A 27058-nucleotide genomic window follows, 5' to 3' on the forward strand; every position below is an offset into this window, starting at 1 on the left:
CAACAAGTTGAAAGGGTCATGTATAGATTGCAGGCTGTACTATAATTATATACCGCATTTTTCAGAGTATAAGACGTACCTTTTTCCCCCTTAAAAGGGGGTGAAAATTTAGGTGCATCTTATACACCGAATGTAGCCCCGCCCACCTACTAGCTCCTACTCTTTGGCCTCTGCCTCCCAGCAGTTACCTCCTTGCAAGCAAACAGCAAGAAAAAAAACAGCTCCTTTCAGCTTCAGCACAACCTAATTAGCACAAGTTGATTGGATCAGCCTCCCGACTCTCAACTGATTTGCTCTCAGCTGTTTTGTGCAGGGCTCTGCTGCTTGCTGCAAAGAGGTAAAGCAGATTTTTTTTCTCCTTGTAATCAAGCTATGCTGAAAACGAAAATGAAAGTAAAGCAGGCTATTTGCTGTTTGCTGCAGTGAGGCAAAATTGCTCAAAGGCAGAGGGAGATTTCTTTTTCTTCTTTTCCTCACCAAAAAAAGTAGGTGCTTCTTATACTCCGATGCGCTTATATCCCGAAAAATACGGTATATTTCTACAAATATAAATTGAAGTTGCACTGCTAGTGATGTCATAATATAATTCCCATGAGATTCTTCTCTTAGTAGGCAGCCAGACAGATACTGTAAAAGTAACTCAAATTAGTTTTATTTAGTTCATACTGAACAAAATTGTTTTGTCAATACATTATGTTGCATACAATTAAAAGGAGACTATCCCCTCCCCAATATAACCTTGGTACATTTTTAAGAAGTAGAACAGTCCAAATAAAAGGGTGGGCAGAATGTGGATGTGATACAATTTTTACTGGATCTACACATGTCTGCTAAATATTATTGAAGTAGTGAGGGAGGGACTCATGTAACAGAGATGAAAACGCAGAGAATCTACACGGTCCAAAGCTTTTGTATATTAAAAGTACTATAAATCATAGTATTCATTGTAAAAGAAAAAGTCTACTTTAAGAAAAAATGTTTATTTTTTTATTCTAGGATATTATTACAGCTAGATGCAAGATAAACCACAAAAAGATGGAAAAGAGTATGACATTGCAAAGTGGAATATAGGAAATTAAACGTAGAACACTAGGCTAAAATTATAAGTACAGTTTTGAACAAAAATAATTAGCTGAAAACCGATAGCTTTGAATAAAATATACCTAGCATGAACATTAATATAAATCAAAAGGTGTACTATATTTAATGAAAGACAAATTACTCATATCAGACAATGAAAAATATATAATGAAAAACTGGATGAAATTTAAAATGTGCTCTCCTTGGAGAAAAGAGTTTAATCACACTCCCAAGTTAGAAATAAATTATACTCTTAACATTTACTTTTAAAGAGTACCAATAATTATTTGAAAAATTACCAAGAGATATTTTTTTCTGTCCCTATCTGAATATAATTTCTTGATGAGATTTGCATAATTCATAGAAAGTGATTCAGTTAAAATGTTTCTGTCACATCAACAATATACAAGATCTTAATGACTCAACACCAAATGCTCCAAGATACAAAGTTCTCTATTGTTCAGTAGCTACCAAGTCATTTATTTTTGTGATCCCTGGGACACTCTGCTGCTTCCAAAACCAAGTGAAATTGCAAAACATCTTACACCAGAGACAGTTACAAACAACTTTTTCTTGATTAAGTTAACCAGGATTCTTTACCCCCCACCCTTCTCTTCCATTCAATCGTATCGGCTTCTCAGAGTCTCCCTGGACAAATCCCTGCAGTTTTCTTGGCAAGGTTTTTCGAGGTGGTTTGCCATTGCCTCCTTTCTAGGACTGAGAGAAAGTGACTGGCCCAAGATCACCCAGCTGGCTTTGTGCCTAAGGCAGGACTAGAACTCCTGGTCTCCCAATTTCTAGTTTGATGCCTTATCCACTAGAGCAAACTGGCTCTCTTTAACAAGGATAACTGAATATAATCAACACTATGGCACTGACTACAAGGGTAGGCAGTTGATTAGCTGACACTGCATTAAAGCTTGCTTCTAATCTACTTCAAAGTGGCTGGCTTAGTATTTTTTAAAAGTGTTTTCTTCACTTCTTCAATAATGCACTTCATTTTCATGCTGAAAAAGGAAGGGTTTCAAATCTGCTATTTGAGCCAAACATTTATTTTCCATGCCCCTGAAATAGCAGTTGTTCTACTTTGAGATTTTTCACCCTCAGTAGCCAGAGTTTTGCACCCCAGACCGTTTGATCCAAACATCAGGCATATCAGGTTTGCTATTTGGTAGAACAACTGGATCCATGCCTCCAAATCCTCCTAATCGTGTTCTTCTCAAGCCATTGTTTTGCTGGGATGCTGATGCAGAGGTGTCAAAGACAGTCTCCGTTAGGTCCAGCCTCAAAGTGTCTCTCTTTCCATTCAGGTGACCTCTCTGAGTGGAACAGCAAGAATCAACTACATCTAAATGATCTGGACAGGAGCTGGCTGATTCCACAATTTTTATGCTGGGTTCAAAATCACTGAGAGAGGTCTCACTGGAGACATTCTGAACACTGAAAGAGCTACCAGTGGAATAAAGGCATCTGTGAAGATCATACAGTTCAGCTTCTGGCAGATTACTGTTTTCTGAGGTATAATCTGATTTTTGTTGATTGGCATTGCTGGAATAATGGGATTTATTTAGCAGTCTGTCATCTATTGTGCTGGCTGACTGGGAATGTTCCCAGGCTTTCGGATCATATTTTTGGCATCTGCACTCTCTGCAGAGCTCGTCTTGATGATTTTCTGCTTCTGTTCCTGAGTTACTTCCAGGCTTGTAAGGAGAAGATGTTTGCAAGGCAGGGCACTGACAAAGAGATATATGGCATCCCTCAGTTTGCTCTAGCTTATGTCTGTCTCTCTCAAAGGATGAGTGAAGCTCCATTCTAGGGCACCGGTTGTCCTGGAGCTGAATATCTTCAGATAAGACAGATGGACGATTGGACAGTTTGCTTGTGGAAGTGCTATTGTCAAAGCTGTCACTGAGCTTCCGGGCCAAAGGCTGGAGTTCATACTGTTCATTTGCACCATTGGATTCCTGATCTTTTGCTAATCGGTTCTGTTTCTCATTTCCTCCACAGATGAAAGTTCTGTTGGAGGAATTAGGGCTCTCGGAGTAGTCCTTCCAAATATTAATACATGGCCAAAGAATTTGTCCACAATTCTTATTTGGACCAAAGAAGCAGCACAGAGATTGGAAGAAGAATGTGGCAAAGCCACAGCTGATACATTTGATCATCATCATAAAAATCCCTAACTTCCTATACGCTAGCACAGTGGCAGGTAACATAATCACACCTGCGGAAAACAAAGCAGAAGTTCCCATGATGGTGGCACAGCTCATCTGTTTCAGGGAAAAGGCAACCCTGCTAAGGCGATCGGAGTGGGTACACAAGTGGTAGGAAATGCAGTAGTTCACAGTGAAGTCGATGGAGAGGCCTACTGCTGCTGAAATGAAGAGGGACTCCATAGCATTCAGCTGCCATTCCAAAAGAACCAAAAGTCCAACGGTTACCAGAGCAGTACCTGCTACAGTGATAACAGAGAATGCAGTAAGAAGGACATTCCAAGTTGTGAGCAAGAGAACCACAAAACAGATGGCTATTGACAATCCCATCACCACCATGGTCTCTGTGTCGGTGCTGTGCTGGAGATTATAGAGGTCCAATTTACTGGTGAACCAACCATTTTGAAGCCCCATGGGGGCTACCTTTATCTCTTGTCTTATCCATAAGCCAAGCTCATCATAAAATTGTTTTACCTTGCTATAGTTGGAGCTGTAGTAGTAAATTGTTTGAAACTCTAGCACCAGGGCAACAAGATTGCCCTTCTCATCGAATCGGAGACCAAAGTCACGAGCTTCAGCTTCTTCTCTGTTGTGCTCCATTATCATCATTTTGATGCAATGAAGAAAGACTTCTCTACCATATGGGAAGGAGAAGTGGTTACAGCAGAGGTTGAAGCTGTGATCTCTCTTAGAGCATTGTCTGCTGTCCATCCACTGCTGAAATTCCTCCATGAAACAAACTGTGGATTTTTGTTCCACGTCGGCATAGTAAAAAGTATGATTCTTGACATTTTGGCAGAATTGCAGCAGCCACCTTTGCGCTTCAGGATTTTCAATGGTAAAGGCTGAGTCCCTCACCAGAGTGCCATTACTTTTAGGATTAAAGTAATCCCCGTTGTCCACTGGGAGTACACCCCATACAATAGTAATGGGCATGTGCATGTCTTCTCGTTCTAACCTTTCAAACATGAACTCATTACAATATTCAGCATCATATCTCTCAAAGGGGTGATTTAACCTGAAGACTTGTATAGATGACATCTCCAAAGATGGGAGCCTTAGTCGAGGATTTAGACAGGAGATATAGGCACCACCTATAGCCAAGGCAGCAAACCAACAGATCCAGATATAACGGAATTTGATTACTCCACAAGGAAGAACTTTCTCAAATAATAATTTGGAAGTTTCATGCCACGTAGTCTGGATATTCTGAAGGAGATGATGGAAAGACAGAATGACCCTTTTGTGCCCAGTATTATTCCAGTAGTGTTCTGGTTTATAAACACACTTCTTTGCTATGAATCGTTCATACAGTACAACTGAAGCAGGGAGCCACGTCAACATAAATATCAAGTTCACCAGGACAGAAGTGCCCATGTAGATGGCAAAACAGCGTATGGCCGTAATGTAACTCATGTAGCTTGCGTAGAAAGCAGCACCAGTTGTCAGGCAAGATGCCATCATGAGGTAACCAAAATGATGCATGGTGGTTCTCACCCACTGCAGCAGCCCTGCAGATGGGTTCTGGCTCTTGCTACGATTCCAGAGGTCAAAAAAGACCAAGGTATGGTTGGCACAAATACTGCTGAGAATGATCACTGCAGATAGGTTTGCAAAAGGGAAATAGGAGAATTGGAAGGCCACCTTGTACAAGAAATACGAAATCATCAGGGTACCAAAGACAATCATTATGATGACAAAAGTGATAAAGACCGAGTGTAAATAACAAAATATACTCAGAAATATTGCCAGTATTGCCATGATTGGATACACGGTATCCAGGAAAAGGTAGTGCTGGAATAATTTCTGCTTAAGGCCCAAGTCCATCCCAATGATGGATGTGTAATTATCAAACAAGTCCCCTGACTCAAGATTATTTAGGTAGATTCCCAGCATGGAAGCTCCCTTCATGGTTGGCAAAAACAACAGACTATATTTCAGGGTTGGCACTTGATATCCCACCGTCTGCAGGCTGAGAAAATCTCTGTCCACTAAGAAATGAAGGAGCTGGTAAACCGCGTGGAACCGAGTGCATTTCTCTGGGAGTTTAGAACACTGCACGTATTTGTCTCTTTCAGTCTTGAAACCAATGCACGAAGGAACAAGAATGCCCTTATGATAGTCAGGGGCACAAGAACGTAGGAGGGTCAGGGTGTGGGAAACATCCGCCTGGGTAATATCGAAGCAAGAAGATCGGTTGTGTAGGGCAGCAATATAATTCCCAAGAGACCAGCTTGGACAGCATTCGTTGGCTTCGGTACGTTGACACAGGTTCCCAAACTGTGGGTGTGAACGGATCTGGAAAATAGCCAAAAAGATAATAATGCATTAAGTTTTTCTATGTCTCTCTTCCTTTCTTCTTTTATTTTTCCCAATATCCTCATTTTCTGTCACTCTGTGGTTTTGTTGGGCTGATGACAACATGAAATCAAATAATCTTGGGGTTGGCAACTGGAAATCAGTGTGCAAAAATTGTCAAAAGAGTATTTGATGATAAAAGAGGACGGTGAGCTGGAACTAATTCTCTATCATTTTTTGCTCCATAACATAAACATAAAGACAGTAGATGGTGATGATGATGATATACTTGCATGACAGCCAAAAATGTGTGTTTATTCTCCCTGAGTTAAGAAAGATAACCACCTCAGCCTTTACTCCATATGCTAATTACCTTTTATACTAAACTAGCTGTATCTGGCCATACACCCAGTCTGGTGCTCCCGCTGGACTAAAAGAGCGAGGCTGAAGTTCCAAACTCTCCATGAACATTTGGTGGGCGTGGCCAACTCGTCACTCACTTTCATCAGTCACATGACAGCCCCCGAGCCACGCCTACCCAGCTGGTGATTAGGGCAGAGAACTGGTTGCTAAAAAACAATGGGAACCACAAAATCCTCCCTCTCTATCTCCCCCTCTCTCTTTGTATCTCTCTATGTCTCTCTCTCTCCCCCCTTGTATCTCTCTATGTGTGTGTCTCTCTCCCCCTCTCTCTGTATCTCTATGTCTCTCTCTCTCTCCCCCCTCTCTCTGTATCTCTCTCTGTCTCTCTCCCCCCTGTATCTCTCTATGTGTCTCTCTCTCCCCCCTCTATATCTATCTATATGTCTCTCTCTCCCTCCCCTCTGTATCTCTCTATGTCTCTCTCTCCCCCTCTCTCTGTATCTCTATGTCTCTCTCTCTCCCACCCTCTCTCTCTGTATCTCTGTATGTGTCTCTCTCCCCCCCCATCTCTCTGTATTTCTCTATGTCTCTCTCTCCCTCTCTCTCTGTTTATCTCTGTCTCTGGCCCGGCCTCTTCTGCATCCCCCGCCATCGCCCTTACCTTTTCAGGTCAGGCCTTCGCAGCTGTCCACACCACAAACCCCTCCGTCCTCCCTACACAGATGTTCTATGGGGGCTCGACGGGGAGATGCATAGCAGGGAAGGGAAGGGAAGGGAGGGAGGGAGGGGGTGTGGCAGGGGTTGGAGGCTGGTTTGGGGCTTCCCACCTGAAGGAAGAAAGCGGCAAAGCCAGGCGAAACAAAGGAGGGCCAGCTATCCTCCCTCCTGCCTGTTTCTGCCCCCCGAAGCCTCCCTGGAGCCCCTTTTCTGCCAGAGGGCGAAATTTTCGTGTAGGCTCCGTGAACTACCAGAGCGCCCACTTGGGAATCAAAGGCGGCACTGGTCAAAGGCAACCCCGAGGCTCCAGTTGCCTCCATCTCCCGTTCACCGACTGGATTCGCATAGCGCCGGTTAGCAGCTGGTCTTTCTGACTTCAGGACCCATGGTAGCACTGGGCCAGGCGCAATTCAGGCCAGGTGAGGGACGGAGGGTTCCTGCTCGGTGGACCCAGGCAGCCTTGTTGCCAGGTGTTCTTTGGAGGGAGCCCCGAGAGCGGCTGGCGAGGGGGATGGGCAGCAGCGGCAGGCGAGGCTAGTTTGTGGGGTGGCCGGGGGAGGGGGAGGTCAGAGCCAGGCTCAGGCGGGCCCCGCCCAGCCCTAGAAGTGCCAGCTGTGAGGGCTTCCCGGCAGGGAGCCGGCTGCCTACCTGCCGAGCCTGATGGCAGGATATGGCCCTCGGGTGTCACTGCCTTCCAAATGCACAGTTTCTTGGAAGCAATATGGAGAGTCTAAATATAAGGAGCAGAAATCTGTTGAGCGTAATCAGGGCTGGGAGGCTGCCATGTTGGTTTTATGTCCAGCAGATGGTGCTGTGTTTCAATGTTTTTCATGTTTTACCTGTCACAGGTGTGACATGTATATAATATAGGTATATAAAAACACGCCCGTAGTCGAATGCAACGTTGTGTCAAAATTTGAAAGCAATCGGTGAAGAACTTTCGGAGATGTGCGGTTATGTACAAACGGACATTTACATTTTTATTTATATAGATAGTAAGCCATCCAGAGTTGCTTTATCAGAGAGATGGACAGAATATATACATTAATTGATAATAATGCAGTTTGTAGTGTCAAACATAATAATACTGTAATAGGATTTTAAAAGTTATCAAGCATTTTAATGAAGTGGACATTTTCAGGTTTCTCTTAACTTTTCATCATAAAATAACATAAGCTTTGATACCTAAATGCTACAGTTTCACAAAACATAAATATACTTTCGTTTTAAAATTACCCCCAAATACAGATCTTTTACTTTAAAAGCATCCAATAATCAAAGGGCTAACTTTCCTTTCCTTTGTTTTGTTTTCCTTTTCTCTTACTTTTCCTGCACTTTGTGCTCTGTTCTGATTTTTAGAGCTGCGAGCTTTTACAATGAAGCATTTAGATAGAAGATAGATAGATAGATAGATAGATAGATAGATAGATAGATAGATAGATAGATGATAGATGGATGGATGGATGGATGGATGGATGGATGGATGATAGGCCAACCGACCGATAGACATCTTGTTAAATCTGCTTTTTAAATAGAATTAATTGGGATTGAATATTTCCTAGATTAAGAATGGCTACTGCTTTTAGCTTATTTCAGAATGAAACTCAAAATAATCTTTTTCTTTCCCTTCCCTTCTCCTCCCCTAAGTAAAAATGAGCTGATCCATATCTCTGCCAGGACTGCTACAACTACAGGATTTTGGTCCCTACAATAGAAAAGTATTTATTGTTTGTTTGTTGAAGTTTATTTGACTGCCCAATTCCAGTGAACTAGACTAGATTATTTCTATAGTACATTTCTACTGTAATATTCTTATCTTTTCCCCTGTCTAATTTTCTTTCCTCTTTTTTCACAAATCTGTTTTGATCAACCAAAAAAGAGGTTTTTCATTACATTTTGTTATAAATTCAGTATGCTGGATGCTGGATTCTCATTCCTTTGTGTGCATATGAATGGTCTCAGAATTACGTAAATTATTTAGAAGTGTGAAACTGGAATCTGTCACTCTAAGGAAATGTATCTGTTCCTCAAAGCACTACTAACCTTGTTCTGTTCCATTTGACACATGGATTGTATTGCTTGCAAATTCCACAAGCTCCCAGCAGTTGTAGACATGAAAACCAGCTGAGAATAATTCTTCCCTAAAAGGAAGACAAAATACATGAACAAAGGTGAAGGACCAGTCAAATTATTTGGAATCATCATCATCATCATCGTCATGTGAACATAAAGTGGAAAAAGTTGTCGAAAATGAGAAGGTGAAGATCTTGTGGGACTTCTGAATACAGACCGATCGTCAGTTGGAACGCAACATGCCAGATATCACAGTTGTTGAAAACCAAAGTGTACAATTTATTGATATTGCTGTACCAGGAGACACCTGAATAGAAGAAAAAGAACTGGAAAAAATCATGAAATATCGCAACCTGGCCATCAAAACTATGTGATTATGGATGAAACATGTAACAGTGATACTCATTGTCATCGTGGCACTTAGTACCATGTCCAAGAATTCACAAAATACATCCCAAAATTGCAGCCTCCTGCAATAACACCAGCAGAACTACAAAAAACTGCGCTACTGGGGATATTGTACATTTTAAGAAGATATTTGGTTGATATGTGTTGCTGGCAGCAACCCATATCAACAATCAGTGCCAGTCAATGATATGTGTGATACATTTTTAAATGTTCAGTTGACTGAGTTTCATGTTTAATGAATAAAAGAGATAATAATAATGCTGTAGGCTCTTTTCATTGCCATTGCGTAACTTCTCTTTTGTGAACAATTAATTGAAGAAGATACTTTGTCATTGTTCTGAACTACTCTTTACCTCCCTTAAGAATTGAGCATCATATTAATTTTTTATAATGTTGCTTGCACAGTCAGACAGATGTTTAGCCTGGATTTTGCATTTTTGTCTACCTATTGAATCCTTCCCAAGGACCTGGATAGATAGATGTTGTTGCTTAATTAAAGGTATTGTTGTAGGATTTATATTATTCCAAGTAAAGCAGCCTTTTGCAATTGACAGATGGTGATTTTGTCAATGCTGATAGTGTTCTAATGGTATTCCAGATGTTTTGGAATTCAATCAATGGCACCTATTGCTATTGGTAGTATCATAGTATCTTTGCTTTCTTTTGTCATATTCTATTTATTATGTTGCTTGCAAATTCAACCAGATGTTTAGAATAGATTTGGCATTTTTATCAGGACTGTTGGATGAGCATCCAGAGCCAGAAGCTGCAGGACGGCAGGAAGAAAAGTTGTCTGCTTATTACTATTATGGTTAGTCACACAAATATTTGGCTGCGTTTGGCATTTTTATCCACATATCAAGTCCTTCCTAAGGACCTGAGATAAGCAGATGTTGTTATTTGATGGTGTTAAAGGTATCCGTGCACAATGTAAGCTGTTCCATGTGAATCTGCCTTCACAATTGACTGATGGTGATTCTGTCAATGCTGATGTTCAAGTGGTGCTCCAGATATTTTGGGAGTGCACCCAAGATGCCTATTAATATTGATACTATCTTTGCTTTCTTTTGCCACAGGCATTCTACTTCTATTCTCAGCTCTTTGTATGTTGTGATTTTCTTCAGTTCCTTCTCTTCTACTTTGTTATCTCCAAGTACAACAGTGTTTACTATGCAGACTTTTTTCTTTCTTTCTTACTGACAGTTGTTAAGCCTGGGTTTTATGTGGCAAGTGCTTGTCTATTTGCATTCTAAAATCCCAGAGCATTTTAGCTCCTTCATTTTCTATTACTTTTTTCTATTTAATGTTGCCACCACTTCTTGCTTGCAGGCAAAGGATACTTCTTTCAAATATTCCAGTGCATCATTGTTGCTACTTTGTCATGCCATTGTTTGTAGTCAGTCTGTGTGATCTTTTTGCAGTAGCTAACCAGGTGGTCCACTATTTTTTCAGCTTCTTTGCTGAGACTATATTTGGTTTTTGTAGCTTAATTCTGGCTTTGCATGCATTTGTTCTTAAAGCCTTGGTCCTGTGCAACCAGAATTATTACTGTTACACAAAAAAATATGAAATCACAGATGCCAGTTAGTTAACTGATGTTGGTCCTCCATACTCATCAAATTCTTCCCAAGAATCTAAGAATATATTGATGTAATATATATGTGGATCCAAGCAATGTTTCCTTTTGCTCTTGACAGATGGAAATTTTGTCAATGGATACGTTTTCTGAGCACTGTCCAAGATTTTGTGGAGTGGTATGCAATGTGCCAATATTATTATTATTGTTGGTCGCACAGTCAGCCAGATGCTTAGACTGGATTTGGCATTTTTATCCATCTACTGAGTCTTTCCCATGAACCTGGGATAATGATGATGATGATGATGACAATGACAATGATTAAAGCTTGAGTTTTAATGCTTGCTGCCTAGTTCATTGCCAAAAACAAGAAAAAAGTTTCTATAGTATATTTAATATTAAAAAAAAAAGAACTCCCCACAGCTTTTCCAAAGTTGAACAATGACTAGAACTGTTTGGACTTTATCAGTAGAGATTATCGTTTTCAAAAGAACTGTATAAAAAATATAACTTGTTTTAATGTAGCGTTATTAATGTAAATTTGTTCTTAGAAGACAATGACTCAGAGTTGCTTCATATTTGAAATATAAAGTATGGCCAGTGTTCCTTCCTCTATTGATATTATTTATTACTTGTTTTTTTTAAATTAACATCTATTCTTGATTCAGCTACCAGAATGTCTAGAGGAGTGTATATAATGGAGAAACACACTTAAATGTAGTTGTATTTTTTTTTGTGCAGAATCTGTCTTATTACATGCTTCCTGGCATTTTTCCCTAACAACTTCCCTAACAACAGGCTATTGCTCTAGGTCAGCTCCACTCTTTTATGTTTGGCAAGGTGATGTTATCACGTAAATATGTTTTTAATGTCAGTCCTTTATGCTCAGTATTTCTATATTCAGTTCAAACAAGTTTCAAAGTCTATACGCAACTGTTGTCTTTCTCCAAATGTTCTTACACTAGTTAGGATGAGATACAGTCTCAGTATGGTTGCTCTTTTTCCAGTTGTTTCAGAGCTCTTGGCAAAGCTCCAAGATCAAAATAGGACTCCCATCAAGATATGCTGCTCGCCATAGTTTGTGATTCTGGCAGTTGAATGATAGTCCCCTACATTAGCTGCTACATTTTATATCTATTTCAATTGATCACAACAATGAAACCAGGGCAGATTGTGTTCCGGTACAACTTTAATTACAAGTAAATCACCTTGATCTTAGTAGGATTTATTTCTATTCAGACATGCATAAAATTGAATGCATATGGGAGAAGTACATCTAAAAAACCTTGGTACCTTGACATTAATAATAAGTGAATTATACATTCTACACCCAAATCCGAAGGAAGCTTTGGAATGAAATCCTACTGAACTGCCGCAAGATATTTTGAGAACAGCAGTGTTAGCAATCTGAGCAAATTAAATAAGAAACATTTGGAAATGTTATTGTGGAAATTTCTATGGCAGCCAACCAGCCATTCTCTCATCTGGGATACATTATTCCATTTCCTACTGTATTCATATGGAATCGTGCAGAGAATTTTGTGCTCGCCGCATGCCTTCACTCATAACTGAGCTGTTTTGAAAGGATTTTTATTGTTGTGGTTCCTTAGAGTTTTCTTTCTGCTAAAAAAACCCGGAGGTCCTCTGAAATAAGCTGATGCTTCCTCATTTTTCCTCCAGTACGTTAGCTATTGAGGACCTGAATGAATTGTTGCTAGATAATGGTGGTTGGAACGGCGATCATGTTATGGGAAAGTAATGAAATAGCCTCATGTACTGTAAATTAGGTTAGGCTTTTCAATTTTTAAATAATGCTGTTTTTAATCAGAATAGTCTAGCTCTAGCATGCACATATACAACCTCCTGTGTCTTCAGAAATGTGGATTTACAGGCAGCTATTACATATAAGTTGGGTTGACAAAATCAGAAGTGAGGTGATAAGCTGCTTGGGAAAGCCAAGGGAAATAATCAAAAACATAAAAAAGCAAAAGTTAGAATATTTTGGACATGTGATGCGACACCCGGAAAAATACACCATACTTCACTTAATCCTCCAAGGAAAGATTGAAGGCAAATGAGGTCCAGACACAAGAAGAACATCATGGCTTCAAAATCTAAGGGACTGGTTTGGACAAAACTCAACAGCACTTTTTCGTGCGGCTGTTGATAAAAATAGGATCGCCAACATCATCACCAACGTCCGATGACGGATATGGCACAAGAAGAAGAAGTGTCTTCAGCAAAAGCTTTATGTGTCATTGATGACATACAATTTAGAATCTGAGGTGTGTCTGCAATGATTACCTTACATTGTTGAAATGGGTTGGTATTGAAGTAAAGTTCCTGGTTTTAAACAGGATCACAAATGTGCATGTTAGTTTTAGAGGTGCTGGTTGACGGGTCTCCTGTCCAAGAAGACCCCAAAGACAAGAAATAATAGCAGACTACTGGGCCTGGAAGCATCAATGGTTTATTGCTAAATTATTGAAATGTTACCTTTTGGGATGTGCGATCAGTCCACAGGGAGAGCCCTAGGCCCCACCCATAATAACTGTAGTACCTCATCATCTTTAAGAACCCAAACATTTATCTGCTCTTTGTGTTTCCAGGAATTATTGCTTTTAATGGCAGTAGCAGAGGATTATTTTCTAGGCAAAATTATCTGCTATGCAAAAGGAGGCAAATTCAGTGACAGCAAAGTAATGTGTGGGAGATAGTAATGGGAAACTGGGTGGGACCGGAGACATTGGGCAAATAAGCCAGAGTAACTAACAGTGGAGATGCTTTGTAGAAAGCCCGTAAAAGCACCTTCAAATGTGGGGTGCAATTGAAAAGAACATTTTTTAAAGGAAAAAATATCTTCTGATATTGATATCTCTTTTGTATGCATGCATATTCTCCCCTAGCTTCTTGTAAATTAGGAAACAGTAATGTTTGTTTGGTTTTAGATCTGCGGTATATTTAAATGCATTTATACAAGATAAACATTATTGGATGGGTATATAAAAGTCTTTGACAGCTCCTTGCATTAAATAAATGAGCTCCATTCTTTCCTTTTCATAGTCTGGACGCCCAATCTACACAAAGCTTATTTGGGTGAATCACCGGGGGGGGGGGAACCCCACAAAAAATCCTTTTGACAGTCTAGTTTTACCATTCTCCTTTGTTTTCCTATTTGCTATCAATCCAGAATGCAGAGTAATTGGTTTTCATTTCAAAAAGAAAGGTTACTGTTAAATATTAGGGGGAAAATTTTAACGAAGAGGAAGAGTTCAGCAGTAGAACTGGTTCCTGAGGGAAGTGTTAAGCTCTCCTTCACAGAATGTATTTAAGTAGAGAATGGTCAGCCATCTGTTGGGAATGCTTTACCTTGAATTTCTATATAGACTAGTTAGTAGTTTGTTTGTGTGTGTGTGTTAGCATAGTGGCCAGAATGGCATCTTTCATTGTTAGCATTATTTTATTAAGTAAAATGTCGCCATTCTTGCTGTTTTGTATTCTGAAGTCTAATTTCAAATTAATCTTACCTGGAGGATTACAGAAGAAGCCATCTTTTTCGTAGTCTGGCTCCACCATCCTCCTTATTCTTGCTTCTCCTTGTAAAGCTCTCTGCCCTTTGTTGATGCCCAGATCTCCAAAGCTAACAAAAGAAATAAGGAATATCTTTAGGAAACTCTGGAACTGAGCATTGTTCTGTATCAGCTCAGCTGATTGACATAATTTCATTACACAGAGATGGAAGATGAGGCTTTCCTGTTTTGATTCCAATGATATCCCTGAATATATAGGAACATAGAATATATGGAATATATAGATACATAGATTGCCATTATGTGCTTTATTTTTATTTCAATTAATTAATTTCAGGGTATATTTGGGGGCAACAATCCTCTCTTAGAATACACCGGATGTATAGTAATAGTTTCCAGCACAATCAAAATAAAAATTACTTCTATCATGCAGCAAAATTCTTTCAAGTGGGAAGAAAACTTCCCCTTAAATTGGACTCCATTACGAGTGGGCATTTTAATTCTAATCTAATTGAAAAAAGAAATACTAAGCCTTTTTGGCTGCTTGCTCAATTCTTGGTTAATGTTTGTTTTCTTCCATGCCTTAACTAAAATAAAAATTGATACAGAACTACATGCTACACCTGGAGTGTGGAAGTGTCATGTATTGATATATATTGATGGTGCTATGATAAAAATGTAATTAGAGAAATTATCTATTAGGATCTTATATTCCATTTTTGATAGCTGAATATATCTGGATTATTATACAATAATGTGATAGAAAATGTCTGATAACCATTGGCTTTTCTGATATTTGAGCATCCATTTTGCAAATGAGACCAGTACTTTTAGGAATTGGGACCATCAAGAACTGGCTACAATAGGGATGCTCATTCATACATGGTTGTCATGATAGATGTAGATCATCATAAAATACCTCTATGACAAAAAGGCAAATGAATATAACTAAAAATTAATAAATGAATACCTATTAAAAGAGAGTTCTGTGCCTTAAAATACTAAGTCCGACTTTAAACACACCATTCTCTCTCATTAAGAATGTCCTTTCCTGCCACACTTTCAGCATATTGGAGCCATACTCACCAGAGTCATTTCTCTCTCTCAGGATTCAACACTGTCCCAAGAATAAGCTTCTCACAATTACACCACTTTCTCATATGCAGGTATGGGGCCTAGAAACTTTAATTTTTAAAGATGGCACCCAACTACTGGCCAGAAATTCTAGCTGATTAGTGTTTTTCAATTTCATTCTCCCCCCCCCCCCCAAATCTTTATTGTCAGTGCACAACATATGTACAATGAGATTGGTTGAGTTCCCTCAGTGCACCCCCCTCCCCAACACAATACAACTCACAGTGAAGACAGAAAATCCCTAACCCAATAAAACACCCAGTCCTATTGCACCAGTGGGAACATATTACATGTTGCACCGGTCCTGCAGTCCATCATACTATGTAGTTATGTTATTTCTCATTCAGGAGTCTGACAGCCCATGGTTAAAAACTGTTCTTCAGCCTGTTTGTGCGGCTGGCTATACTTCTATATCTCCTTCCTGATGGTAGGAGGGTAAAGAAGTGATGACCAGGGTGAGAGTCTTGTGATTTTTAAATCATAAGTTCCATTTGACAGAGGGCAACTATTTGTGGGCTCAGTGGTGCCTACTAATAGCAACCACTTGCACTTATATTAAAAATGTGTGATCCTTAATCCATGCTTCCTGCAGCCATCGTCATCAACACCAATATATATTTTGCACCTGGCCCTCAAGGAATGCCATTCATGTCTTCCAAACTCCAGAATCCTACCCCCGCAAAATGAGGTCTGCATTCATTTAATGGCCACAGAATCCTCAGGCAATAATCTTAAAACTGTTGAAGCAGGATGCAAAAAAATAATTCATAGAGATGGGGTGGGAGGGAACACGCTTTATCTCACTATTTTTATGCATGCCATTATGTTATTGCCACTGGAATAACAACAACAATAATAGAAATAATAATAATAATAATAATAATAATAATAATAATAATAATAATAATAATAATAATAGCAACCTGTTGTCAATGAAGGGAGAAAGGGAAAGCATCTTTTTATAGCCTGTTTGGCTTTTCATATTCTTCCAAACGGTGAGCTTTCTGCCAATCTCTGTGTCTCGTGGTTCAAAACCCTATTTATAACGAAGAAAGGAAGATTTTGAAAAACATTAAAAGTGATATTTTATCAGCTACAACAGGTATTCTGGTACATGTCCAAATCAATCTTGTTTTTTAAAATACGTACAGCCTTATGATCCCAAAGTCATGAGGATGGAAAAAATAGAATAGAATCAAGATTTTCAGAGTGTCTTTAGACCAGAGCTCTTCAAACTTTGCAGCTTTAAGACTTGGGGACTTCAACTCCCAGAATTCTCCAGCCAGCATTGGGGAGTTGAAGTCCCCAAGTCTTAAAGTCTTCTGGGAGTTGAAGTCTCCAAGTCTTAAAGCTGCAATGTTTGGGGACCCCTGCCTTAGACATTCTTGTTATCATCAAAAGTTTTGAATAACCTCAATTTTTTTCATTTCAGATCATGTAACTTTCATTTCAGACCATGTAACTCTAATTCATTCAGGTGGGCCTTAGGCAAGAACAATTTACAGAGGGTGAGGTTCAAAACAGGCAAGATGGCAGTCATCCAATCCAAGCCAGGTGGGATCGTTTTATGTGAGTAGATATGTGAGAGACTTACACTAGGCTGCCTAACTTCCATCTTGTCTGTTTTGACACCTTTTGTAATATGTGAATAAGTCCACTTACTTGTTTTGACTACTTTTTATGTTGATGCTACCTTGCAAGGAATCTTTAAGAATTCTGTTTACCAAATATATAATGGAGCCCATTCACATTTTAGAAAAGCCCATAATTTATCCCAGAATGTATAAAGGACATATCATTTAATTATTTTAAACCATCTAAAAGGGCAGAATTTAAAAACAGTACTTTAAAGGTTAGTCTCTAATTTTTTTCCCCAAGCATTCTCACTGATACCCTATAGGAAGAGGAAAAAGGTGGATGAAGTAGATAACAATAAACAAAAAGTTAAGCACTGTGAATCTAGTTCAGTATTAATTAGTCTGACTAAAAGCCTTCAAACATACTCTCAATTCTATCTGGCAATTGAGTTTAACTTCTTCATATATAAAGCACCCATCTATGTGGCGCTTCCCTTAACATTTTAGCTTAAGGCTTCTTAAAGCACTCAAAATTCATTCAAGTTTCTGGAAAAGTATGGTGAAATGCAGTTATCATCCTGAGATTTACTTCTGCATGTTACTGGGTGGAGAGCAAACTTTTAAAGTAATCATCCTCAAACTCTAGTCCCCCAAAAGATTAATATCCCCACCATCTCCCAGTCCTGTGAAAACAGTTCAGTTGTAGTCTGGGAAACATTGAATTGGGCATGGCTCTTTGAAATCACAAATAAACTCCCAAGTTATATAATCAGTATGAACTTACCCACATGGGCTCAGAAAAATCTGGCACATTTCCTACTAGTAGGCCCACCAAAGTACAGATCAACACAGTCACCGAACAGAACACTAAGACAGCAATTGGCCACTCAGCAATCACTTGGGATAAACTAAGAAAGAAGCAATAAAATAAAATAAAAACTCAAGCAACTGCTTTTTCTTTTTCTTTCTTTTTCTATTCCATTTGATTTGATGATCTGTCACAGGGTAGAAAAGTAAGGCAAAACAAATAGATGGGTTTTAAAAATAATCTAGTGATGTCATTTGATGACTTCCCTGCAAAGAGAGTCAATGGTGCTATTGCCCATATTTGCCTTCTCACACAAGTATCTGTTATTTTTACTTAACAAGTGTTATAATCCCCATAGGATGAGGGCTATATTGTAGCACGCTGGGGTCCAGTTCAAGGAAGATTGTTCCAAGCTGTCATGCAAAATGTAATTGATATCCAGTCCTCCAAAGGCAAACAAGCAAAACGTATTGTGAGAACATAATCCTAATCTCTCGTGTTTCCTTCCTTTGATATGGCCTTTTACCAAATTTGGGGAACACTCTTATTTTGTTTTAAAGATTTCACAGATAAGTGGTTCTTTTCTCTCCATCTGATCAAAATTGTTGGCATCTCCTGCCCACTAGATAAACTCAGAACATAAGATCTCTATTAGGTCAGGTCAGGGGCCATTTCTTCCAGTACTTTCTCCACACAATAGTCAACCAGATGTCTTCAGGTACCTCAAATGGACAATAGTGGAGATTGGCATCTAGTTACAATTTCCAATGTATTGAATTTTTATGAGATTTATTTTTGTTTTTGTTTACGCTATTAGGGAACATTCCACACACTTATATTTTGAAGTAAGATGGTTTGAGATTTGTTTTTCTTTTTTCCTGAAATATAAGTACTAGTGTAGTCCTTCATCCTCACATTACATTTTTGTAACGGATGTCTTACCATCATAAATAAACAATGTCATCAATTTGAAGTTAAAGCATGTAAAACACAAAACATGACTCATTTCATGCAATGAATCAGTATATGTGGGTATCTGCAGAATACAGTAAGAAAAAGTTTACATGTGGCTGTGGTGGTTTAATTGAAGCTCCATCTGGTTTTTATGTGAGTTGTGATGGACAGGAAAAACAGGTGGAGCTTCTGACATACCATCATGGCTGCCATCTTGATTTATTTATTTATTTTTGCTATTACACTCTGAAGACACTTGATATATTCAGGAGGATACAATCCCTGTTTATAAAATAGAGATACATTTTTTGGGTCAGAAATTCTCTGATAAGCCTTAGTATTCAACAATCATAGCATAACAAGTTTGCCGCTTTTGACATTGGGCAGTTTTACTGGGCTGCATCTTCCAAACTTCTTAGCCCAAAGCGCACAGACTGGGATTATTAGCTACATAGATGGGAAAGTTTGAAGCATAAGAAATTTATTTTAATAAATCTAGTATAACTCAAGCCTGAATGTAAGAAAATGTATAAAACTGTGAAAGGAAATGTGTTAAAAGAAAACTAAACAAGGTCACCTAGCAAATATGTCAGTGGCATACAGTATGTGTGCTGAATCTTGACACTTTAAACAAAAAATTTGAAGCATTAATAAAGCCAGTTCCAAGCTAAATACTGTAAATAAGGAAAGTGATTACATGATGAAGAATGACTAGATATATTGTGTAGGCATACTGCTTATGGGTACAGTAGTTTTTTTTAAAAAAAATATGGGCCTGATTTTTGCAGTCTTATCTGCTTTAGATAGAATAAACTGAAAAAAAAACACACACATGTAACTCAGCCAATGCAATATGACTGTATGACCCTCTCCCATTTCCAAACTCTGAGGAAATCATAAATGATTCCAGGAATACTTATTATCATGGTGCATGAATAATAGAGAAAGGGGGCCAAACTATGACAGTATTTCTCAAGCTCAGCAACTTTAAGACTTGTGGACTTCATCTCCCAGAATTCCATAGCCCCCTTTCTCTACACATTATAAAAATTGCTGATAATGAGAAACACTGAGCTATGATAGAAGAAAATAGTGACAACAAACAAAGCACTATGCATTCAAGCAACCTACCCAGAAATGAATGCCATATGCAACATCAGGATTGATGCTAGGATAAATATGTGAAATTGTTCTTAAACTAATATTCTAAATACAGGGGGGGTTACACTCCATTAAACAGATTGCTTCTCTAAAAATGTAGGGGCTTGTTTTGTAAGTCTTGTAACCCAGATCCAAAAAGAAACAGCTGACCAAGACCAAACCATGATCTAGCTATTTAGATAAGTACAATTTTAGGAAAGCAAAGTACATCTACCACAAAGTGGAATCCAAACAAGTGGGAAGCTTTTTAATGAGACCCATGAACTCTTAATCTAACTCAGGGCTGTCAAACTCTCGGCCTACTGGCCAGATGCATCACGCCAGATGTGCCACGCCCACATCCGGTTTAGCAAAGGAGAAAAAAGTCCCGATACATCACATGACGCCATCGTGATGACGTGAGTTTGACACCCCTGATCTAACTGCTTGCCTTTGCCTGCCAGAGAATTATGCAAAAGTAATATTTTGGCTCATTCTAAATAACTGGATTGAAGGAAGAAAATGTGAAATAATAGAAGGGCATGAAATAATGGATTTTAACCTACCTCTTTGGCATCCTGAACACTTTGTCATGTCTGTAGGGAGAAAGATAATCATCGGCTTATTAATTTAATGCCAAGCATAGTTCTTTATTGATTTGACTATTTAGCCTTCTGAGCAAGAAAAATGCAAAGTCAAAATTCCATGCTATAGCACAGGCAATAAGCCCTAATGGGCAGTATCTATACTTTGATTGTTTATTTCAATCAGGAGTGAAATTTATTCATCTGATCAGTAACTGCATGTTTTAAATCCCCAGTATTTCTCAAACTGGTATTTGTGGGTTTAAAGTGAAGAATTTAGACCAACAAAAAAGCTAGCGAGTGCTAATGCAGGGAAGGCTAATCTAAGATTTTTTTTTTCCTCTGTGTTAAATTCAAAGTCATGCTAAATAAAGATAATTTATACATAATTTTCATCATCATATTTACAGAATGTTGAATCATGTTTATAGCTTTTCAAACTCATCAGGACTTTCTTTGGAGATAAAACACTTACTTCCAAATCTTGCTTGACCTCAGAGATACAATTTCTATGGTGTTGAATTTTGCTGTAGATTTGGAGTTGAATCTTTTCAAGGATTTTGTTCTATACCTTTGAGAGATTAGGACTGCTAGGATTCCACCCCTCCTAAGGCAATACTTTATAAGACTTTTCAAATTGAAATTTGACTTGCAGTTGCCCCCATAGACAACAACATACCTCTGGTGGTGATCAGAAAGAAGGCAAAATATTATTGCTTCTCAGAAAAGGGATACAATGTACTCTTTCATAACACCTTGCCTCCTTATGCCTAGCTCTTACTTCCTTATAAATCAAGAAAAGTACAAAGAATGTCCAGATTAAGACCTCTTAATGGTTTTAAGAGGCACTGCAAAGACCTCTACTCTACCAAGAGCCAGGCATCAATAGAAAGCTCAACAAATTTGCAAGCTCTACTAGGGCCATAATATTGACATGACTTTTTATGATAGAATGGAAGTGAAATATGATACCCATTAAAATGTAGGCACCTTTTTAGATATCAGGATTTACTGAATTGATCAGTTGATTAATTTATGAATCAAGTGCTGAAATTCTGCTTCTGAAATATAAACACAAGTATTTCTATTGAAAGCATGGGGAAGCTTTTCCCAACTTGGTGCCTTGCAGTTCCTATCACTCTATATCAGTAAGGGAAGGTGATGGCTGCATAGAGTGGGAGCTAAAATCCACCACTTCTCTAGGGCACAAACCATGCCTTTATGGACAATGGCCTTCAAAGTTGCCTGTACTGCTTGAAATAGGAGAGGTTACGGGGAGCAGGAGGATGAATGGATCGAAAACTATGCAAACATAGCAGAACGTGCTAGGAAACAGCCAAGAAGCTAGTGAAAAACTGGATTTACCAGTTTCCTTAATATTACAGGAATAATGCTCAGTAATATTGATGACATAGAAATATTTTAAAATACAAAAAAAAAAAAAAGATAAATACCAACTTTCCAGCTTGTGATTTGTACCTATTTTAAAAACATCAGCATGCAGGATCCAAAATTGAGAATGTTGAAAATTACTTCTAAATTAGGAATTTTTTCATCAGAATTTTGTCAAGGGATTATTTTCTCAATCTTCCCCATTGAAATTTATTCTAAAATAAAAGCTGATTGCTCGCCCAGTCAGGAGAAAAGCCTATATTAGCCATATATCATACAGCATTCTAAAGGTTAAATAAATATTCCAGAATTTGTTTCTGCCTCTAAAACTTTATAAAAATATGATCTTTAAAAACTTTCTCTGGAGTAAAAACACACAAAGAATAACACTGCAAAACCCAGTTGGAAAAAGCAGATGTATTGATTTATGGTACGTGGAGTTTTAGAGCTAGACTTAGCTCCCAGGAGTGCATTAATGCTTCAAAATAACACAACAAGCAACCCTTAGACTGGCCTGATGCCAGGAAGGGGATCATTAAATTCAGCTACTAACGTTGGATAAAAATAAAATGCCTGTTGTCATTAGGTATGGTCCAATGAGAAATTAATGAAGGGAAGGTTATTAAATGAGACTAAGGCCAGCCTATAAACGATCTTGTATCCTGAGGGTCTTTTCATACCTTTTATAGTGTCATATTCACACTTTGCTATTGAATTTAGTTTGGCTAAGGAGTCATACCCAATCTTAAATTCCAGAGGAAATGGGAATATCTTCATTATATTCACTCAGTTTGTTTATCAGCTATTTGAACAGGTTCCCACATCCAAAGTCTCAAAAAAATTCAATGGCTACTGTATTGTGCAGGTAAAGTAATGCTCTAAAATTAAGCTACTGATGAAGAACGTATAACATTAGGATAGATATGGAAAGGCTATTTTAGAAAGAAATGCATCATCTGTTCCTCCCCAAAAGATCAAAGAGTAAATGAAATATCTGTATACACATATACACACACCTATTATGATTTCATTAGAACTAATGTAGAGCTCACCATAGTGGGAAGAGAGTGAGCAGGTGATAGGAGTTCCTATTGCTCAGTCCATTCTCCAGTACTATCCATGAATGGACAGCTTCCCCTTCCTTCCCCTTTTTTTGACTCTTATCTTTTATGCAGCTGTCTACTAGACAGGGCTTTGGACTCTCTTGCATAAGGGAACAGATGCCTTCCATACCGTCCATCACTCTTATAGCGACATGCTAATCTGCCAGAATGTGTGGTTCTTACCTGACTGTTACAACGTGGTGTTGCACTGGCCGTATGTGCTGCTGGTCGTGTGGCCATTGCTTCCATCTACTCTCAGTAGTCTCATGTCGGGGAGTTGATAATGAATCCCCACTGGAGCGATGGGAGCACAAAGTAGCTCGGTCCCCATGTCCTGGCAGAGGGGGCAAGGCATAGCTGCTTCTGGTGGCTTCTTGGTGGTTGCAGTGATAATACAGGTGAGGCTGGAAGGAGTCCTGAGAGCCAGATGGCACCTGGCCATTGGACCGAGTGGAGATGGGTGCAAGCTTATGTCTGGAACTGGGCTGATGGTACCTCACTGTGCTGGGAGAAGCATTGAGCAGACAGTGATGGACTGGGCATCTCCTTCCCCAGGAAATTCCGCTGGGGCTTGACTCAGCCTTCCTGATCTCTGGTACATTAAGACAGGCTTGACCAAACTCTGGGTTTGCTTTTTCTCTGCAAAAAGAAAACATCAACTTTGCATCTTTCCTTTCTGGTTCTATCTGCTTTTCCCACAAAATGTAGTAAAATATAATAAGTGACATGATGCACAATATATAACACTTGACATTATCCCTTAAGTAAAAATAAAACTTGTCGTGACCTATGTCAGGGGTCGGCAACATTAAACACTCAAAGAAGCATTTGGACCCGAAAACGTCAGGAGCCACAAAACTTTTCCCATGCATAACTATTTCCTGAGAGGCCACAGAACTAGCATATGTAGTTGAATTAAACATTCTGTTTTCTTGGCCTAACGGGGTCTAAAAACTCAATAAATTGTATGCCGGCTGTAATGCATATTTTGAGCGACGGAGCCACAGCAGAGGGATGAAAGAGCCACATGTGACTCCAGAGCCGCGGGTTGCTGACCCCTGATCTACGTAAACATTAAATAAACAGACTTGAATCTTCCATAATTAGCATAGTATCATCAACTGTGTTCCACCAATATATCTCTTAAACTTGTATTATGCAGGCAGCAGGGTTCCTGACGAAATGCTTTGCTCCTCAGATAGAATGACTGGAGAATAGGATTTCAGCCTTGGTAGTACATCCCTTTTGACTCTATTGTTCCCATCAGTGGTGGAACAGAAGAAAGCAATAACACTCTAGCATCCAGATGGGAAGAGAAGAGATGGGGTAATGAAGAAGGACATCCTGTTGCCCTGCTCAAGCCAGCTTCGTTGTGACTTCTCAAATCTGCAGGCACTTCTCATTTTGAGAGAAAATCAAAATAATTAGCAAATTTTATCATTCACAAACCTATGCTCTCAATGCTTCAAAAACGTAGGCTTGCGAATCCAAAGAAACAGATGAGTCAAATGAACTCATTTTATAGATTTTTCAAGTAGCCACACAAAAAACATTTATTTTATTCCTGTAATTTCTTTACATTGGAAGAAGAAATGAACATGCAATAAGTTTAACCAATATTTTTTATAGTTAGCCACTTTAAGTTCTTAGAAAGAAAGCAACAATAATAGTGATAATTAATTTGAGGATCATTAACTAAAATTAACCGTTTTCTGAAGAAAGATGATCTAGGAGGGCTGAATGAAAAGTAATACCTCCAATATTGTAAGTGCCAACAGATGGCAGCACTGATGTGCTAATTACAGAGGTCTTCAAACTTGGCAGCTTTAAGACTTGTGGACTTCAACTTCCAGAATTCTCCAGCCAGCATAGAATAGCTGGCTGGAAAATTCTGGGAGTTGAAGTCCACGAGTTTTAAAGCTGCCAAGTTTGAAGACCTCTGTGCTAACAGATCTGAAGTGTTCTTTAGGACCTGTCTTTTTTCACTCTAGTAGTTGGTAGAAAGTTGCTGTGAGAAAGTTTGTGCTGCTATTGTTTGTGAAAGAGAAACCTACAGCAGCTACTTATCAATGCACTTTAAGCAATGTAACATGATAGATTCAGGTTGATTGTGGTGATGACTGAATTGATGTGAGTCCTGCGCATTGTTTTAAAAGAATACAAAGGCAGCTAAGTGGAAGAGCTGACTTGTATGATCAAGAACGAAGTTGATAACCCATGATAACAGCCAATAATTTCACATGAGACATATTGATGAACTAATTAACTGGCAATAGGTGGATTATTCAAAAGGAAATTACTGACAACTGCATTTCATTGGAATGTATGCATTACATTACTGGTGTTTTTAAATGTTAGAGCAGGGGTGAAATCCAGCAGGTTCTGGAGAACCGGTAGCAGAAATTTTGAGTAGTTTGGGAAAATGGCAGCGGAAATTTTTAGTAGTTTGGAAAACCGGCAAATACCACCTCTGGCTGGTCCCAGAGTGGGGTGGGAATGGAGATTTTGCAACATCCTTCCCCCAGGAATGGGGAGGGAATGGGGATTTCTCCTGCCATGCCCACCAAGCCACGCCCACCAAGCCACACATGCCCAACAAGCCATGCCCACAGAACCTGTAGTAAAAAAAAAATTGAATTCCACCACTGTATTAGAGGGAACATGCCTGATGGGTTCCTCACCTGATAATGACAGAAACGAAAGGTTCAGGAATTGAAATTTGCATCAGTACCAAAGAAATATGGAAGTTATTTTTTTCTACATGTTCTTTTTCCATTTCCTTGTTTGTACCCCATAATTTTGTTTTTTTCCTGCTTGTTCCCTTTTTCTTTTTAATTTTTTTTCTTTTTTCTTATTTATAAAAAGTATTTATACTTTTTTTGAAATTTAATAAAGTTGTAAAAATAGAGTTGACATTTGCCAGCGATTGTTGTTGTGCTACTAGAACTAAAGTGAGAGATTTGTTCACAGTATCTCGACAGCTGATTAATCCATGAAATATCATCACAAAGCTTCACCTGCGGGCAAAAAAAAAAAAAAAACTCAAAACCCAGGCTTGGCAAGAAAATAAAGATTACAGATTTATTGGGATGCAGCTGGTATTATTCACATGGATTTCCTGGAATCTGAAACTACTATCAATTCAGAACATGAGATTGCAACACACAAATCTTTGAAACATTGATTAAGCAGAGTTTGCAAACACAAGAATGGGATTGTGTTACTACCAACACTGGGCTCATATTTCACAAGTCACCTAAGAGGTAATTGAGTAGTTGGATCTCACCATCTCACCTCATCTGCCATTCAGTCCAGACTTGTTGTCATGCAACTTTACCTTTTCCCTAAATTGAAAGAATGCCTTCATGGCATCTGTTTGAATGTTCAAATACAGAGGCAGAAAGGACTGTCAGAGCTTGGCTGAAGAGACAAATTTCATGATGGCTTTAAGCATTTATCCATTGTGTGTAAATAACAGTGTTGTGTGGAGAAGTGAATAATAGCGTTATATCTGAACTCATTTTAAGGATTGCTTTCCTGTTTCATTTATTAAGATATCCTTATTTAAACTAAAATTATGGAGGTGGAGACATTATTTTTTATTCGACTCTTGTAGCTCAATACGTTTATTCCTATTACACATACATGCCATCATACCATCTTTCTATCACACATCCTTTCTGTTCTTCTCATGAACTACACCCAGTGGCTAAGATGCCATTTTGTATATAGATGGATTGATGCAATGATGCATAGATTTTTTTTAAAAACAATACTCTTTCATTTTATAATGATCTCAAATTACACTCAACTTCATGTTTTTAAGCTAAGGAGCAGACAATTAATGAGACAAGGAAAAATGCTAAAAAGCTTTGACACTTTATATGGCTTATCTCTGAGCAAATAGTTGGCCAACGATGTTCTTTTATCTTAAGGGAAACTTCAAACCCATTTTTAAATTGCACGCTAAAACAATTAACATTTTCTTTTTAGTTCATAAATTAGTAATGCCATTAGGTCTAATTTGTCAGAGGCAATCTATATATTCTTTCCTTTGGGTGTCATTTTTAGGGTGACTTTTTAACGTAGTCATTTGGTCCATTTAACC

The 27058-nt window shown here is 38.6% G+C and overlaps 1 protein-coding gene across 1 annotated transcript in view; it reads right to left on the reverse strand.

Annotated features, from left to right (window-relative positions):
• Positions 1–2183: 2183 nt before the first annotated feature.
• The window catches only part of DISP2 (dispatched RND transporter family member 2), a 31324-nt gene continuing 6449 nt past the window's right edge, over positions 2184–27058 (reverse strand). Inside the window, exons 2-8 of the mRNA XM_070931331.1 lie at positions 23134–23589; positions 20438–20467; positions 17754–17877; positions 16316–16428; positions 14256–14368; positions 8715–8812; positions 2184–5591 (exon numbers count right to left, since the gene is read on the reverse strand). Of these exons, the coding sequence (XP_070787432.1) occupies positions 2184–5591; positions 8715–8812; positions 14256–14368; positions 16316–16428; positions 17754–17877; positions 20438–20467; positions 23134–23589 (4342 nt within the window). The remainder of the gene's footprint in view (positions 5592–8714; positions 8813–14255; positions 14369–16315; positions 16429–17753; positions 17878–20437; positions 20468–23133; positions 23590–27058) is intronic.

Source organism: Pituophis catenifer, unplaced genomic scaffold, assembly GCF_029215685.1.
Source record: "Pituophis catenifer annectens isolate HBS135680 unplaced genomic scaffold, rPitCat1.0.hap2 SCAF_1, whole genome shotgun sequence".
Lineage (NCBI taxonomy): Eukaryota > Metazoa > Chordata > Lepidosauria > Squamata > Colubridae > Pituophis > Pituophis catenifer.